The sequence below is a fragment of the Ranitomeya imitator genome, chromosome 4 (genome assembly GCF_032444005.1).
Source record: "Ranitomeya imitator isolate aRanImi1 chromosome 4, aRanImi1.pri, whole genome shotgun sequence".
In the NCBI taxonomy this organism is placed as follows: Eukaryota; Metazoa; Chordata; class Amphibia; order Anura; family Dendrobatidae; genus Ranitomeya; species Ranitomeya imitator.
The window spans coordinates 554860067-554879071 of record NC_091285.1 but is presented as its reverse complement, the minus strand read 5'-3'; the positions used below and the strand labels follow the sequence as shown (position 1 = coordinate 554879071).

The 19005-nt window shown below is 42.8% G+C and overlaps 1 protein-coding gene across 3 annotated transcripts in view; it reads right to left on the bottom strand.

The window, feature by feature from the left end:
• CHD2 (chromodomain helicase DNA binding protein 2) overlaps positions 1–19005 on the bottom strand; it is a 123313-nt gene that overhangs the window by 62670 nt on the left and 41638 nt on the right. For all 3 annotated transcript variants that reach the window (XM_069766265.1, XM_069766266.1, XM_069766267.1), the window contains exons 8-18: positions 18086–18219; positions 17233–17458; positions 15130–15230; positions 14071–14115; positions 13535–13713; positions 12826–12950; positions 6233–6449; positions 6054–6143; positions 4854–5044; positions 4125–4313; positions 3881–4043 (exon numbers count right to left, since the gene is read on the bottom strand). In XM_069766265.1, the coding sequence (XP_069622366.1) occupies positions 3881–4043; positions 4125–4313; positions 4854–5044; positions 6054–6143; positions 6233–6449; positions 12826–12950; positions 13535–13713; positions 14071–14115; positions 15130–15230; positions 17233–17458; positions 18086–18219 (1660 nt within the window). The remainder of the gene's footprint in view (positions 1–3880; positions 4044–4124; positions 4314–4853; positions 5045–6053; positions 6144–6232; positions 6450–12825; positions 12951–13534; positions 13714–14070; positions 14116–15129; positions 15231–17232; positions 17459–18085; positions 18220–19005) is intronic.

The following is a 19005-nucleotide window of genomic DNA, read 5'->3' as shown; positions in this document are numbered from 1 at the left end:
GCTGCAATTAACCCTGTGTGTCCCCAACTTTTTACTATTGATGCTGCCTATGCAGCATCAATAGTAAAAAGATGTCATGTTAAAAATAAAAAAAAAAAAAATAAAAAACCCTGCTATTCTCACCCTCCGTCGTCCGACGATGCGCTCGCGCAATCTTCCGTTCCCAGAGATGCATTGCGAAATTACCCAGAAGACTTAGCGGTTTCGCGAGACCGCCAAGTCATCTGGGTAATTTCGCAATGCATCCTGGAAACTGAAGATGGCGGCAGAGCGTCGCTGGATCCCGGCGGGTGAGTATATAACAATTTTTTTATTTTAATTATATTTTTTAATAGGGATATGATGCCCACACTGCTGTATACTACGTGGGCTGTAATATAACGCGTGGCTGCTATATACTACGTGGCCAGTGTTAGATACTATGTGGGCTGTGTTATGTACTGCGTGGGCTGTGCTATATATTACGTGGCCAGTGTTATATACTGCGTGGCCTGTGTTGTATACTACGTTGCCTGTGTTATATACAGCGTGGCTGCTATATACTGCGTGGGCTGTTTTATATAGTTCGTGGGCTGTGTTATATACTGTTTGGGCTGTGTTATATACTGCGTGGCCACTGTTATATATTGCGTGGCCTGTATTAACGCATCAGGTATTCTACAATATGTATATAGCAGCCACATAGTATATAGCACAGGCCACGTAGTAATTGTCTGTTATATACTACGTGGCCTGTGCTATATACTATGTGGCTGCTATATACATACATATTCTAGAATACCCGATGTGTTAGAATCGGGCCACCACCTAGTAATTAAATAAATGTTTTTAGATTATGGGACAAAAAGTGAGTTTTCTCAGTCACTTCATTGGAGAACACAGGAAAGATCTCCTTCTCTACTCCCCTCTTATCTCCTCTTCCCACAATCGTATACAAGATTTCTCTCGCGTATCACCCCTACTCTGGAACCCTCTACCACAACATATCAGACTCTCACCTACCATCGAAACCTTCAAAAAGAGCCTGAAGATCCACCTCTTCCGACAATCCTACAACCTGCAGTAACCACCGATCGACCAAACCACTGCATGACCAGCTCTATCCTCACCTACTGTATCCTCACCCATCCCTTGTAGATTGTGATCCCTCGCGGGCAGGGTCCTTTCTCCTCCTGTACCAGTTATGACTTGTATTGTTTAAGATTATTGTACTTGTTTTTATTATGTATACCCCTCCTCACATGTAAAGCGCCATGGAATAAATGCCGCTATAACAATAAATAATAATAATAAACCATGGGTGTATGCTGCTGCCACCAGGAGGCTGACACTATGAATTACACTTAAAGAAAAAGTTAGCTCTTTCCCTGCAGATTGCACCCACCTGCAGACATCAGAATAAACTAATTTACTGTAACTTAGGGAACATATGTAAAACTCTGGTCCACAGGCCAAATCTGGCTCACAGGGTGAGTATATTTGGCTTGCTACACCAGGCGGGCCCCCCTGCCCAACATTTTCCATTATACTGTATGATACACTATGTGGGGCCATTATACTGTATGGAACGCTATGTGGGGCCATTATACTGTATGGAACGCTATGTGGGGCCATTATACTGTATGGAACGCTATGTGGGGCCATTATACTGTATGGAACATTATGTGGGGCCATTATAAGGTATGGAACGCTATGTGGGGCCATTATACTGTATGGAATGCTATGTGGGGCCATTAGACTGTATGGAGTACTATGCGTGGTCATTATACTTTATGGAGAACTATGTGGGGCCCATTATACTATATGGAGCACTATGTGGAGCCATTATACTGTATGGAGGACTATTTGGGGCCATTATACTGTATGGAGGGCTATGGTTGACCAGCGACTTTGTCCAAACATTTAATTTTGTCCCTCTGTGTATTTGAATTTGGCATCCCTGGCTTAGTGTCACTTAGGAGGCAGACACAGGCCTGGACCCTCAGACCTGTCTGCCCAACAATGCTTTTTCTTTCTAATATTTTTCTCTTTTCCCCTTTAGATTAAGGAAACAGATTGGAATTGACCTTTTAATTCTGACTAATGATGGAGAACAAAGTCTGTAATTGCGAAGGCGGTATCCTCATCCATCTAGATGGCAGGAACCTTTACTGATACAGTTGGCTTGCAGGTACTGGTGCACACAAGACCGTAGTCTCTTTGGAACATCCAATTCTCCTCCTGCTTAGCATAAGGCACTCTCTGTTTCGGTGGTAGGTCTTTCCCCCTCCATTGCTTTGGTTGCTCTTTTTCTTATCTTTGGTAGATGACGATGACTGACGCCAGTCTTCCCAGGTGAACAATCTTCCGGGAGTCCACTTTTCAGGGTATTCAGCCATGGCAAAGAGCTATGATTTTGTCTTGGCAAAGTGAAAAATTCCAGCAATCTCAGCATACCCAAAGTAGACTACTATGATGCAGACTGCCTAAGTCACGAAGAGCTATCCGTGGGAAAGTGGTCTCTTCACCTGGATGTCTTCCTGCAGATGTCTATCTGATGCCATTTAGACTGAAGCAAATTGTTGAAGGTCAAGAACATCAAGTTGGGAGGTGTTCATGTCATCCTCATCGCCCCAGACTATTCCAGAAGATCCTGGTGAGAGGAAGTAATCAACCTTCCCACAGATGTTCCGTGGGGATCTTTGGATCATCTAGACCTACATTTACAAGGACCTGTCTTCTACTCATGTTTGCAGTCGTTCACTGTAACGACATGGCTGTTGAAGACATAGTTGTGAAGTCTTCAGTTTTTCTCCAGTCATTCTAACTAGTACTAAAGTAAGGATGCCCTCCTTGTCTTATTCCCATCTTCATACTTGGAACATCTTTTTCATTGGTGTGTGTCCAACCATGTCGCCTCTATGCCCTTCTGTCTACTGGGTCTTCTAGTTTTCATGCGGCTGGGTCTTGAGTTTGACCTGGTTCTCAGTTTCCACAAGGGATGAATTTTTGGTGTCTGTTTCTTTTTAGAAGCATCTGTTTTCCCAAGTTCCTAATCAGGTCTTTCCTTCATTGTGTAGCTCACTCGGTTCCTCTTTACTAGTCATTCTTGGAGCAATGGGATCTCATACTGGTCTTGACACCTTATAGGCCTCTCCTTTGACCGATCCAGAACATCTCCTTGCTCATGCGTCTCTGGTAAGTTGCATTCCTGGTAGCAATTACTTCCATTAGACCAGATTCCAGCTGGCGTCTCTCTCCTGTCGCTCTCCGTTTTTTGTCTTTCTCCGAGATGAGGTGGTCTCCCATCCAGTATCTTCCTTTCTTCCTACAGCAACTTTCAGTATACACCCATAATTTCATGTGTCTACCAGTAAAGGCTATGAGAAAAGGATTTATAGAAAGTACCAAAAAATGCTGTGACAATTTTCCCAAGGACTCCGTGCACGTCTTGAGATGCGCAGGTTGCCCACCTCTGCTTTGCACTCTCTTCAGCACAGGCGGTAGAATAGTGAACAGTCAGTTTACAGTACTATGGAACATAAATAGGCGCATCCTATTCCCTGGTGCAGGGTACCTTCATATCTCACCTCAAAACAGCTTAAAAGAAAAATGTGGCTCCCTTAAATCTCATTAAAAATAATATGTAATAAATCCTTTTAATCAGTAAGCTATAATATATATATATATAGAGAGAGAGAGAGAGAGAGAGAGATATATCTATATATATATATATATATATATATATATATATATTTTTTTTTATTTTTTTATTTTTTTTGCATGGATATTTAAAAATAAAATCTGTCTTCAGATTTGACAACACAAACTGAAGGCCTAAAGAGGAGCAGGTCATCAGTTTACTATAGCAGGCATGCACTACACATCATAATTCACGGACCTGAAGACCTTCAAGCTTGGTCTCTTTTTCTGTATCTTCTGGGAATTTGATAAGGAAGCAGTGATTGCAGCATTTTTTTAGTTCCATCACAATGTTAAGGAAGCCAGATGTGCTACCTCTTGTTCCCTTAGACAAAGCCTTGTAATTTCTTGTTAAGATCCACCTTCATGAAAACATGGAAAGATGTGCTGTCAGCAGGATGAAGATGGCACAGTGCCACAAAAGATTTCAGGTAAGAACTCACTTGTAATACTGTTTCTGCAGAGCACACATCTCTACCCGGAGGATCTGCTCTACTTTAGCTGGAAGAGACTTTTCTACATCTTTCTTAACTCTTCGCAACAAAAATGGTTCCAGAACTTTGTGGAGACTTTGATAGCCATTTTCTCTCCCTTTTCCATGTTCATCCTCAAAGTCTTCCCAATATTCAAACCTGAAAATATAGAAGAATTGTTATACTCCTTAGAAACACAGCCATTTTTTTGCATTCTTCTTTTCACCTCACCCTCCAAGAGCAATAACCCCCATCTATCTGTTCCTAACATTAAAAATGTCACTGTGAATGTTACTGTCAAGGTTTGACTGTTGTATTTGGAGCTAGCTCCGATTGCAGGAGTTACTTTGGGGTGCCAGCTGTATAACACAGCCATCACCCACACTGTATAGAGTGGTTTCAGGTCTTGACTCTGGTCCATATAGTAAGTGCACAAATCCGACGAACAGTCACTAAAGAGGTAATGGCCACTTCATACACATGTGAAGAAGAGCCAGGACCCATTGCCAGCTAGCTAGATAATAAATTGAAAGGTGCACTGTATATTTTATAACTAGACCCCTCATCCTCCCAAATTTAGCTAACAAATGGACAGTTTTACAAAGAGTACAAGAACTGCAAAATGTTTAGAGGATGCCATTACAAATTGGCAGTTTGAGTGCTGCGAGGTAGGGCTCATGGACAAGATGCAGTTCTTACTTTTCTGGCATAATAAAGTGCAGGAGTGACCAGAGTTCCTTCAAAGAATTTTGGAGGGGCGTTCCAGTAATCAGCAATCTATGGTTTGACTTGAAGTCTATGAGAGTCTTGTACAATAGGGAGTCATCATTCTTCAACCGATGTGCTTCATCAACGCCAAGAAAAGCCCAATTAATACTGCTCAGAACAGCCTTCAGAGAAAAAAAAAGGAGTTATATCACAAACAACATTGGATCTGTTCATCTGTTATGCTACGCCGTTGCTCTTTGACACCTAAATTAGCATTGTGTGCTGCAGTCTGAAACTCATGAGTAGGCCTCATTCAGAAGTCTTTTTTTTTTTTTTGCACGTAAGACATGGCAGACCGTGCTTCTGGATCTTATTTTCATCTATTTTCCGTCTGTGTGCCCATTTTTACCATCCATGTAGGATTTGTTTTTATAACAAGCAAAAAAAAAATGTATAAGAGTCTCCTACCCATTTGACAGAAAAAAACAAACAACATTCATGATACACAGATGGTATCCAAGTTCTGTCCGTTTTCTGATCGATCAATTCCCCTGAATGTTCGACCTTAATCTGCAAATCAGATCTAATTTATCTGGACCCGTGGAAGCGTGCATAACGCGAAACGGCTGTCGTCCTTTTATTTGCACTGTCCCTGCTCTTATTACCTTGTCCATGAATTTATATTGGAAATAAAGGACTAAGGTTTCTTCGTCACATAACGGAAATGTTGCTGCTTTCTTCTTCCTTTGGATTTATCCCCATAGACTATAATTGGATACGTGTGAAATCCATGAAAAACGCAGATGACCAATCACACATAATGAGGCCTAAATGTCCCCATACACATTATTAGACTAATGTCGGCTGAACCCGCCAATAATGAAGTGTACAGCCACCAGTCTAATGAATAAGGGAGCGCCGCTTTTTGTCCGATTTTAGACTCCCAACCATATTGTTCTCCAGGAAATAAGCCACCGGCCGACATACAAAACACAAGAGCAATCGTTCAACTGAGATGGCTCCCGGAGAATCGTACAAAACATCGTTCTGTGAACAGCATTCTAATGTGTATGAGGGCCTTACATCAATTGCCAAAAGCCATCAAACAGATCAATCTATCAAATGCACATTGACGTTTCAGATGGCTGAAGCCATGACTCCAGGAATGATAGAAGTGTCAGCACTGCTCACCTTATCCTTCAGTAAAATTTCATATGTTGTTAGTAGTGCATTAAACTTCATCTTCTTGCTCTGTTGATGAACCCACTCATACTCCCTTATCTACATCAGGGAAAAGACGGTTACATTGGTTGATTCACCGAGACACATATTACGGACAGAAGTATTCTTTAGTGCGGTTCATTACTTACTGTATTTCTACTCCCAACATCTCCTATATAAACCACCACATTTATTTCAGGAGCCCAGGCCTCAAATTCTCTTTGCCAGGATGTTAGAGTAGATAAGGGCACCACTAAAAGAAATGGGCCGTAAAGCAAATGCTGGTGAAACAGGTAGGAGAGGAAGGAAATTGTCTGAATAGTTTTTCCCAGGCCCATCTCATCCGCTAGGATTACACTGTTATTCCTGTGGTTAAAAAAGGAAAAAAATGCATTTATTTTCAGGCATTAAACCTTTCACGAAGGGACCAATTAACATTTTATTATTATTATACATTTTATTATAGCGCCATTTATTTCATGGCGCTTTACATGTGAAAAAGGGGGCAAATATGGACAAACACAATAAACATGAGCAAAAGACAAGGAACTAACAGGTACAGAAGAAGGGACGACCCTGCCCGCAAGGGCTCAGTCTGCAGGGGATGGGAGGGTATACACTAGGAGAGGGTAGAGCTGGTCGTGCAGCGGTTCAGTAGGTTGAGGATCACTGCAGGCTGTAGGCTTGTCGGAAGAGGTGGGTCCTCAGGTTCTTTTTGAAGGTTTCAACGGTAGGCGAGAGTCTGATGTGTTGGGGTAGAGAGTTCCAGAGTTTGGGGGAAGCACGGGAGAAGTCTTGGATGCGGTTGTGGGAAGAGGAGATAAGAGGGGAGTAGAGAAGGAGATCTTATGAGGATCGAAGGTTGCGTGTAGGTAAGTACTGGGAGACCATGTCACAGATGTATGGAGGAGACAGGTTGTGGATGGCTTTGTATGTGATAGTAAGGGTTTTGAACTGGAGTCTCTGGACGATAGGAAGCCAGTGAAGGGCTTGGCATAGGGGAGAGGCTGGGGAATAGCAGGGAGACAGGTAGATTAGTCGGGCAGCAGAGTGTAGGATGGATTGGAGTGGTACCAAAGAGTAGGCGGTTGCAGTAGTCAAGGCGAGAGATGATAAGGGCGTGCACTTGTGTTTTTGTGGTTTCGTGGTCCAGGAATGTGCGGATCCGGGAAATATTTTTGAGTTTGAGACGGCAGGAGGAGGCAAGGGCTTGGATATGTGGCTTAAAAGAGAGGGCAGAGTCGAGGATCATTCCGAGGCACTGAGCATGCGGGACTGGGGAAGGTGAGCAGCCATTGACATTGATGGATAGATCTGGTGGAGGGGTAGAGTGAGATGGAGGAAAGATGATGAATTCTGTATTGTCCATGTTCAGTTTTAGAAGGCAAGCAGAAAAGAAGGCCGAGATAGCAGACAGACAGTGTGGGATTTTGGTGAGTAAGGAGATGAGGTCAGGTCCGGAGAGGTAGATCTGCGAGTCATTGGCGTAGAGATGATACTGCAAACTGTGGGAATCTATGAGCTGTCCCAGGCCGAAGGTGTAGATGTAGGAGAGTAGGGGTCCTAGAACTGAGCCTTGAGGAACACCGACAGACAAGAGGCGAGGTGAGGAGGTGGTGTGGGAGAGGGAGACACTGAATGTTCGGTGTGTTAGATATGATGAGATCCAGGATAGGGCCAAGAGTGATGCCAAGAGATGAGAGAATCTGTAGCAGGAGTGAGTGGTCCACAGTGTCAAAGGCAGAAGACAGGTCCAGGAGAAGGAGGACAGAGTAGTATCGCTTGCTCTTGGCAGTTAGTAGGTCATTGATGACTTTAGTTAGGGCAGTTTCAGTTGAGTGATAGGGTCGGAAGCCAGATTGTAACCGATCAAAGAGGAAGCAGGAGGAGAGGTTGGAGGACAGTTCAAGATGTACATGCTGTTCCAGTAGTTTTGAGGCATAAGGGAGAAGGGATATCGGGTGATAGCTAGACACAGAGGATGGGTTGAGGGGGGGATTTTTGAGGAGAAGTGTGATCTTTGCATGTTTGAAGGATGAGGGGAAGACACCAGTTGTGAGTGAGAGGTTGAAGAGGTGTGTTAGAGTTGGGATGAAGACTGTGGCGAGGTTAGGGATGAGGTGAGACGAGAGGAGGTCAAGCGTGCAAGTGGTGAGGTGTGATCTTGACAGGAGGATGGAGAGCTGATCTTCTGTCATAGTGGAGAAGCTGGTTTTGGAGGAAAAGGGTTGAGCAGCTAAGAGGGGCATTGGGTGCTGTGAGCCAAAGCTTTCTCTGATCGTATCGATCTTCTGTTTAAAGAAAGAGGCAAAGTCTTCAGCAGAAATGAGAGGAGAGGGAGGAGGTGCTGGGGGACGGAGTAGCGAATTTTTGTTTTTTCCTCCCCTTCTACCAAGAGCCACACCTCTTCATAGACATACGAGGGCTTGTTTTTTGTGGGACAAGTTGTACTTTTGAATGACACCATTCATTTTACCATATAGTGTACTGGAGAACAGCGAAAAATTTCGAATGGGAAAGAAATTGTGAAAAAAAATCAATTCTGACATTGTTTTTTGGAAATTGTATTTACAGTGTACATTTTGTGATAACAATGACCTTGCAATATGGTTCTTGCTAATCAGTATGATTACGGCGATACCAAACATGTCCAATGTTTTTTTCTTATTTTAGTGGTGAAAAAAAAATCAGCAGTTTGCAAAAAAAAGTGTGTCGCCATTTTCCGTAACCTTTTTATTTTTCTGTTGATGGAGAATAGAAGTTTTTATTGATGCCATTTTCGATAGATGTGAAGTTTTGATTGCTTATTACAGCATTTTTTGCAGAATTGCAGCAACCAACAAATTTTTATTTTATCATTCTTGATTTTTATTCAGTTATGGTGTATACAGATTGGTGTTTTATATTTTGATAGACCAAACACATTTGTGAATTTGTTTTTCATATCTTTATTTTTAATGGGGAAAAGACCAGGGGTGATTTAAAATTTTACTTTTTTTTATTTTTTACTTTATACTGTTCTTAATAGTCCCCCTTAAAGGGAACCTGTCACCCCGAAAATTGCGGGTGAGGTAAGCCCACCGGCGTCAGGGGCTTATCTGCAGCATTCTGTAATGCTGTAGATAAGCCCCCGATGTTACTTGAAAAAGGAGAAAAAGACGTAATATTATACTCACCCAGGGGCGATCCCGCTGCTGGTCAGGTCAGATGGGCGTCTCTGGTCCGCTGCGGTGCCTCCCATCTTCATTACAAGACGTCCTCTTCTGATCTTCAGCCACGGCTCCGGCGCAGGCGTACTTTGCTCTGCCCTCTTGAGGGCAGAGGATAGTACTGCAGTGCGCAGGCGCCGGAAAGGTCAGAGGCCCGGCGCCTGCGCACTGCAGTACTTTGTCTGCCCTCAACAGGGCAGAGCAAAGTACGTCTGCGCCGAAGCCGTGGCTGAAGATCAGAAGAGGACGTCTTGTAATGAAGATGGGAGGCGCCGCAGCGGACCGGAGACACCCATCCGACCTGACCAGCAGCGGGACCGCCCCTGGGTGAGTATAATATAACGTCTTTTTCTCCTCTTTCAGGTAACATCGGGGGCTTATCTACAGCATTACAGAATGCTGCAGATAAGCCCCTGATGCCGGTGGGCTTACCTCACCCGCGATTTTCGGGGTGACATGTTCCCTTTAAGAGACGCTACGAAGCTGCGATCGTCTGATCACTTGGGCTTTATGCTGCGATGCCACAGCATTATTGCCTTTAGTAAAAGTCCTCGTTTGAAGCCTGGCCACAAAAAAAGATTTCAAGGGTGCTCCATAATGACAAGCATAGTAGTCTTCAGCAGACCCCTGGCTGTCATAGCAACCCACCAGCAACCCTCAATCATGTCACAGGCATGCCAATGGGCTCATGACATGACACGCCTCTATGCTGCCACTTGTTAAATTCCACTGTCAGAGTAACACACAGCCATGATCTGCCAGGTATGAAGCGAGCTCATCTCGTGAGCCTGCCCAATACATTTAGCGCTGGACAGGCACGGAGCATGTCATGGCGGGGTTAAACATGCAAATAGACTTAATGCTGTATTTAAATGGGGTTGGCCACTACTTTATTGAAGGCTAATCTGCGGACACTAAAGAAGTGACAGAACTGCTGTGTTTCGTGGGGATCTGAGAACTTCTGGCCACTGCTGGCAACAGTGCTGTGCCCCCCCCCACCGATCAGATACAGATAGCCTATCTTGAAAATTGTCCATCAATGAAAAAGTAGTGGACAACCTCTTGAAATTCATGGCTTTTATAGAAAATAATCAGTTACAGCTAAGGCGTATGCCAAACAGCAAACATTCAGTCTTAGAAAAAAATGCTAGAACAACCCCTTCACGACATATATTTACATTATATGTCGTGTCACTGTCTTTATTGCGGGCTCACATGCTGAGCCCGCTTTTTTTTTCCCCGTATATGACGGATGATTTAATCAGCCATCATGCGCCTTTAACAGTTGCGGGTGGAGCAATGCTTTGCCCATGGCTGTTAAATTGTTAAATCTCACTATCAATCTCTGACAGTGAGATTTAACACTTGCCGACAGGGGTGCTCGTCATTCCACACTCACATAGACAGGCCAGTGACGTGATCGTGAGGAGCCGATGGGTTGTCATGACCGCTGTTGCCTGTCGTTACAATTATCCTGTGACATAGGAGATCATGGTTTATGTTGGACAAAGCAGGGATGAAGCTCTGCTATGTATAGCACTAGAGATTGGATGATCGAAGCTTCAAGTTAAATACAGTAAAAAGTAAAAAAAAAAAAAAAAAAAGTTTTTTGAACGAAAAAAAAAAACACAAAAAAGGTCAAATCACCCACATTTTGCAATTAGAGGCGATCAAAACATTGTATCTACTCCAAAATGGTATCAGCTCAGGGCACAAAAAAAAAACCCTACGGGTTTTGAAAACTGGCGACAACAGCAAAAAATAATTTTCACGCAAATTTCTTTCACCACTTACCGTATATACTTGAGTATAAGCCGAGATTTTCAGCGCACTTTTTTGGGCTGAAAGTCCCCCTCTCGGCTTATACTCGAGTCATATGCAGGGGTCGGCAGGGGAGGGGGAGCTGTGTAATTATACTTACCTACTCCAGGCGTGGTCCCTGCTTCTTCCAGCGCTGCAGTTTCTTCCTTTACTGAGCGGTCACATGGTACCGCTCATTACAGTAATGAATATGCGGCTCCACCTCCCATAGAGGTGGAGCCGCATATTCATTACTGTAATGAGCGGTAACGGTGACCGTTCACTACAGGAAGAAAATGCGGCGCCGGGGAACAGACCTGCAGTGACGGCACCAGGAGCAGGTACGTATGATGGGGGGCAGTGCGCGATACTCACCTGCTCCTCATGCCATCGGCGGCGCCGCTGTCTTCCGCGTCCTCTGCAGTGACGCTCAGGTCAGAGGGCACAGTGACGCCATTAGTGCGTGCCGCCCTCTTTCTGATCGTCAGTGCAGAGGATGGGAAGAAACAGCGGCGGTCAGCAGTGGAACGGGAAAGGTGAGTATGTCATTTTTTTTATCGCAGCAACAGTTTTGGGCCAAATATCTGTATGGAGCATGTTATGTGGCCATGTGCAGCATTATATGGGGCAAATATCTGTATGGGGCATCTTATGTGGCCATGTGCAGCATTATATGGGGGCAAATGTCTGTATGGAGAATCTTATGTGGCCATGTGTAGCATTATATGGGGCAGTTGTGTGTATGGAGCATCTTATGTGGCCATGTGCAGCATTATATGGGGCAAATATCTGTATGGAGCATCTTATGGGGCCATTTGCAGCATTATATGGGGGAGTTATCTGTATGGAGCATCTTATGGGGCCATGTGCAGCATTATATGGGGGAGTTATCTGTATGGAGCATCTTATGGGGCCATGTGCAGAATTATATGGGGGAGTTATCTGTATGGAGCATCTTATACGGGGCAAATGTCTGTATGGAGCATCTTATAGGTTCATAATCAACATTTGTGCAGCATTATATAGGGCATATTTTAATATGGAGCCCATCATAAACTGTATGGAGCATTATATGGGGCTCCTGATTCAATATGGATATTCAAAAACACAACCTACTGATGTCTCAGTTAATTTTACTTTTATTGGTATCTATTTTTATTTTTGAAATTCACCGGTAGCTGCTGCATTTTCCACCCTAGGCTTATACTCAAGTCATTAAGTTTTCCCAGTTTTTTGTGGCAAAATTAGGGGGGTCGGCTTATACTCGGGTCGGCTTATACTCGAGTATATATGGTAAATAAAAAAAATATTTATACATGCTTGGCATCTGTGTACTCGTACTGACCTGTGGAATCATATTGCCAGGTCGGTTTTACTATATTGTGAACATGGTAAGTAAAAAAAAAAAAAACAATTGTGGAATTGCACTTTTGTTGCAGCACTTGGATTGTTTTTTTCCAATTTTCTAGTACACTACGCACAAAACAAGCCCACATATGGGTATATTGATGGAAAAATTAAAAAGTTATGGCTCTTGGAAGAAGGGAAGGAAAAAAACGAAAAATGGTCTGGAAGTGGAGTGGTTAAATATCAAAACAGTGGAAAATTATACAGGAAAGTCGTGTATTTTTTCTTTCTCACATACAATTCTAGCTTCAATTAAAACCACACTATGATCTCAGGCGTCCATAGAAACTTAGCACATATTTGCAAGGCTGAAGACTGACACATACTTGCACCAAGAATGCGCCAGCCAGTTGAGACCCTCGAGTTGGTAGTCACGGAGTTCCAGGCCTTCACCACCAATATAGGTGGGCTGCTTTTTCAATGTCACAAACCGTGGTCTCTGTCTTAGGACCTGCCCAAAATAGAGAGAAATTAATATTAGATCTAGAAATTCAATAAACATTCTTATTAGCCCCTTCAACAGCAATACATTTTTGTGCTTCTTACTTTTCCCCCCCCTTTTTCTAAGAGCCGTTTTTTGCAGGGCTTTAGTTTTTATTAGTACCATTTTAGGATACATATGATGTTTTGATCACATTTTATTGGATTTTTTAGCGGACATGCAGTGAGCAAAAAAACAGCAATTCTGGAGCTTACTTTTTATGGCATTTGCAGCATGAGTGAATTTTATATTTTTATAGATTTAACTTTTTCAGACGGTGACATCAAATATATTTTTTAACTTCTTCATTTTTGTATTTGGAAAAGGTGACTGGTTTTCATAAGAGTACAGCATTGGTACATCAGGATCCTGTTGGGCAGGCAGTAAGGATCCATTTAAACATTGATGTCATTGGTTGAACAGCAGCAATTGGAGCAAACTCCAGTCACTACTGTCAGAGGCAGGTGCCAGCTGTACAACACAGCCAGCATCCACTGGCTGGGACTAGAAGATGGTTTACAATGAGACAGCGGTCAGTGTAATACTGTGCCCACCTTACAATCTTTCACAGGGGTGGTTTTTGAGTTATTCCGGCTATTGAAGCCATCAATACAGTGCTGGAATTTCTTTCCTATGAGTGCGCCATCCTCCCAGCTGCACTCAGCATAAGGAAGGCCCATCCACTTGCAGAGGTAGTCCGGCTCGTTGGAGGACGAATTCTTCCTGCTGTGAACTGCAACACAATTTACCAGTGTTTAATCCGCCAAGGCTGTAGCTCTGCTACTCACACAAAACACAATTTCACACAGTTAGACTTTTTTATGTCATTTTATAAATTAGATCAGCAAACAAAATGACATGAAAAACAGAATAAAAAGAACGTGTTAAAATCGTAACAAAATATAATTAGCAAATACATGCAAAATAGAAGGAAAACACGGAAAGCTGCAGCCAAATGAAGGAAGAAGCACAAGTATAAAATACTCCCAAATACCGGAAATGAAAGAAAACACATACAGCAGAGAAAGATAATAAAATCAGTACCAGATGGTATTGTGTACGTACTATATGCTGGGGTAGAATATATTACCTGGGAAGTCAGAGTGTCCAGAGGCAGATTTACCGGTCTTCACAGCTGTAAAGCAATATACAGAGCGTTACTTATTGCAGTCCAGGCCTCAGAATATAAAACTCTTCGGTTGCCCCCGTTAGAAGTTAGATAAATCTGCATTTGTATTAGGGTAAAGGATCACTGTAAGGCTAAGTTCGCATATTGCATTTTTGCTGCATTTTTTTCTGCAGGCAAAACCTGCTCTCTTGGCAGTAAAGAACCTGCTTACAAAAACCTGCGTTTTTATTGTCTCTTGTGTCTGCTGATAAAGTTTAGCGGCCCCCAACCCCCCCCCCCCCCCCTGAAAAAATGAGGCAAACTCCTTAGGTTTATGCACCAAAAACTTCGATACGGGCATTTTTGAACTTATTCATTGCTTTCCATGGGTGCAAAACTGCTGAAAGAAGGGACATGCTGCAACTTGCAAAAACGCAGTTTTCCAATTCAGTCAGGAAAAAAACACAATGCGTGCGCATGAGATTTCTGAAATCTTACAGCTTTTGCTGGTACTGTAAAACACAGCTTAAAATTTGCATTAAAAAACGCAGCAAAAATGCAACACCACAGCCTAACTGTACAGATGTGCTATCCTAATGCACAGTACAAGGGGTGCCCGGTATCCCCCGGTAATGTGCCACAAGTAGCTGGAACACCCTGCTGATAGCTCTGGCTCAGCTAACAATACCCGGCCTGACCTTAAAACTGGAGGATTTTATATTACATGAAGAAGAAGTTCTCCACCTCACCCACTATATACAACTTGTGTGTTAACAGGCGCGTCTATAGGAGCGGCCCTCATTATCTCTCCCATAAACTACTGCCATATAATAACACTGTCCACCCACAGTCACCACTAGGGGCAGCTCCATACGTAGCATTTTTTTTACACCCCCCCCCCCCCCCCCCCCTAGTGGTGATTTCTGGAAAATGCTACGGATGCATGTCAGCAACCAAAAAAAGGGAGCTCATTGCTGGGCCTCCCCCTCATAAAGGGCCCCATAGCAGTGACACTATTGTCGCTAGTAGAAACACACTTACCAATGACCCGCTCAACTATCTGGTACTGCTTGTTCAGTTCCAGGGCTAGCTCCTGCTGGCAATTGTAATACTCCAGATCTTCAGGAGAAATCTTTGCTATCCTAGCAATAAAACATAGATATGGATTTTAAACATTTGGACCTGCTGTTTAACCCCTTAAGGACCAGAGAAAACGTTTCTTTACTGTTTTCTATTTGCAGTCTAACTTTAAATGTTTTTTTGATGTAGCTGGACAAGAATTTGCTCTGTGGGGATGTGTACTTTATGCAGGTGCTACTTTTGATACATACAAAACGTGGATCGTGCCTCTTGGTCCCAACTGTTGAATGCAGCGTTAGGCTACTTTCACACTAGCGTCGTGCGCTGCACGTCGCGATGCGATGTGCAGAGGCAACGACGCTAGCGTTGTTTGCGCCGCACAACGGGTGCAGCGGATGCAGATTTTCATCGCATCCGCTGCCCCATTGTGAGGTGCGGGGAGGTGGGGGCGGAGTTCCGGCCGCGCATGCGCGGTCAGAAAAAGCGGTCCGTCGGCAGCAAAAAATGTTACATGTAACGTTTTTTGCTCCCGGCAGTCCGCCACAACACGGCGCAACCGTCATACGACGGTTGCGACAAGTGTCAATGCGTCGCAATGCTTCGCTAATGTTAATCTATGGGGCAAAAACGCATCCTGCAAACAAATTTGCAGGATGCGTTTTTTCCCCTAAACGACGCATTGCGACGTATTGAAAACAACACTAGTGTGAAAGTAGCCTTAATTGGGCAACCACAAAGTTAGACAGCAGAGATCAGTTATATCATCACTTCACCCCTTCACCCTCGAGCCTGTTTTCACCTTCCCAAGCAGTCCAATTTTTTCAATTTTGACCAGTGTCAATTTATGGAGTAATAACTCTGGAATGCCTCAATATATCCCAGTGATACAGAGACAGTTTTTCGTGACATACTGTACTTCATGATAGTTGCAAATTAAGATCAATATTTTTTGCATTTAGTTGTAAAAATATCAGAATTTTGGCAAAAATTTCACAATTTTCAAACTTTTCCTTTTTCTTGCCGTTAAGCCAGAGTTATATCATACAAAATAGTTAACAAATAGTTAATAAACACACTTGCCAAATGTCTACTTCACATCAGCAACATTATTATAAACTTTTTTTTTGTCAAAGTTTGAAGGGTCAAAATTTTATCAGCAATTTCTCATTTTTGCATCAAAATTTACAAAAACAATATTTTTAGGGACCACATCACATTTGAAGTGACTTTGAGGAGCCACTTTGAGGGGCCCACGTGACACATAATACCCAAATGAAACACAATTTTAAAATCTGATCCTGCTTCACAGGAATTAAAGAAATGTGGAAGGAAAAAACAAAAATGTTACATTTTCCACAAAATTGTTCCTTTAGGGTAACTGAAGAAAATGGACCATAAAATTTGTTGTGCAATTTCCCGAGTACGGCGATACCCATATGTGGGGGAAAACTACTGTTTGGGTGCACGGCAGGGCTCAGAAGGAAAAGAGTGATGTTTTGGAATGCAGATTTTGATGGAATGGTCTGCGAGCGCCATGTCGCATTTGGAGAGCCCCTGATGTGCCTGAACAGTGGAAACCCCCCACAAGTGACCCCATTTTGGAAACTACAGCTATTAAGCAAAATACGCCAGGAATCTGCTGCAAATTACTTTCATGACTTCATATTTGTTATGTGCATATTACAAGTGTGGCTTTACTATAAAGGAGGTATGTCCCAGCGTCCATCAAAAATTGAGCCAAAATGTCAAAGTTGTACCATATTATAAATCTGATGTGTTTGAAGACTGTCAAGTGTAAGATTGCGATGTCTATGAATTAGACTTACCGTATATTCATAAAGATGCCCCACTGTATACACCAAATGTAGCTGTAAAGTAACTTACCATACTCTAATCTAGTGGTGACTAGTTTATCCATTAAGTTCATTTGGAAAACAATACCATGCTACATCGACCCTGGCAAGATTATGTATCAGTCAATGAAGAAGCAAAAAAGGCTGCACACAAAATCAATATCACAAGAAAGATGCTGCATCAAACGTTTATAGACTTATCCAAATTTACCATTGTTTAATTTCATCCTCTTTCTTCTTAAAGTTCTCCAGCTTCTTCAGGCCTTTAACCTTTTGTTGCTGTAAGGACTCCTCGCTCTCCCAAGTGCTGTGGATGTAAGACCAGCCTTTCCACTTTATAAGAAACTGATGTTCTCCTTCATCAGTTTCAGGATTAAAGTCAGCACAGGGGTCCCCATTTGCTTCCACTGCATACACAGTTGTAGGGTCTCCAGTAACTGAAATTAAACATTGAATTGGCTTAATTCTCTGGAAGAACAAAACAGTAATTGAAGAGCACAGAAAAACAGAGTGATCCTTCTAGATGTGTCTCTTTAAATGCACAAATGCAGAGCAGCAGTGCTCCTCCTAGGTGTGTCTTGTAAATGCAGGACACAAATAGAAAGCAGCAGTGCTCCTCCTAGGTGTGTCTTGTAAATGCAGGGCACAAATAGAAAGCAGCAGTGCTCCTCCTAGGTGTGTCTTGTAAATGCAGTGCATAAATAGAAAGCAGCAGTGATCCTCCTAGGTGTGTCTTGTAAATGCAGGGCACAAATAGAAAGCAGCAGTGCTCCTCCTAGGTGTGTCTTGTAAATGCAGGGCACAAATAGAAAGCAGCAGTGCTCCTCCTAGGTGTGTCTTGTAAATGCAGGGCACAAATAGAAAGCAGCAGTGTTCCTCCTAGGCGTGCCTTGTAAATGCAGGGCACAAATAGAAAGCAGCAGTGCTCCTCCTAGGTGTGTCTTGTAAACACAGAGCACAATTAGAAATCAGAAGTTCTCCTCCTTGGCGTCTCTTTAAATGCAGGGCACAAATAGAAAGAAGCAGTACTCCTCCTAGAAGTGTCTTCTGCTTGCTAAATATACCTCCTTTCTTCCCAGTCTTGGATTCCAATACTTTTTCAATAGTCTCATGGTTATCTTCTTGCTCCTCTACTTCCTCTCCTGCCATTTCGATCAGATCATCAGAATCTGTTTCAAAGTCATCATCTTCCTTGTAGCTGTAATATTAGAAGTATAACATTAGTAAATTAATACAAATGTTTGTGTCTCAAATTAAATTAACTACCGTAAATGCTATTAACATACAGTAAATGTTGTTAAAGGGAACTCTGTCAGTAGAACCAACCTTGTAAAGCCGACTATATGGGCATGTAACTCACAGAAAGCTGAATAAAATATTAACTTTATATCTGCGATCGAATGTCTTATTCGAGAGAAATCCACACATTTCATATATTCAGGCTCTACATACAAAAGAGCTAACACTGTAATAAGACGAAGTTCACTTCTGTTGTACTGACACATTTGCACTGCAGGTGACCTCTCATAGTGCTCCCAGCTTCCATCCCACTGGCAGCCAGTGTGGGGGAGGAGCAGTGCAGAGAGCGAACATCACTGCGAATGTGTTTGCAATGAGACAAGGTTTAACTCTGCTGCACTGTGATGGTTATAATCAGGCACAGCACTATAAGAGTACAAGTGGTGCTGCAAATATTTGCAATGAGTTCATTTCTGCTGTACTGTTAGTTCTGATCTCACTGTAGAGCTGTGTGTGATAGTGAGAGAAATGTGTCTGTCATTACATGTCTCACACTAGTAATTCTCCCTTTAAGTTAACATAAGCTCTGGAAGCAGAATCTCAGAGAGATCTATGTCCAGCCCATAGATCTTAACAGCTCATTTACATGCAAGAAAAGCGTGGATTTGTTTGCAATAAGATATTGGATGCAGATGTTAAGGTATCATTGTATTCTACTTTCTTTGACCTGTAAGCACAAATAGAA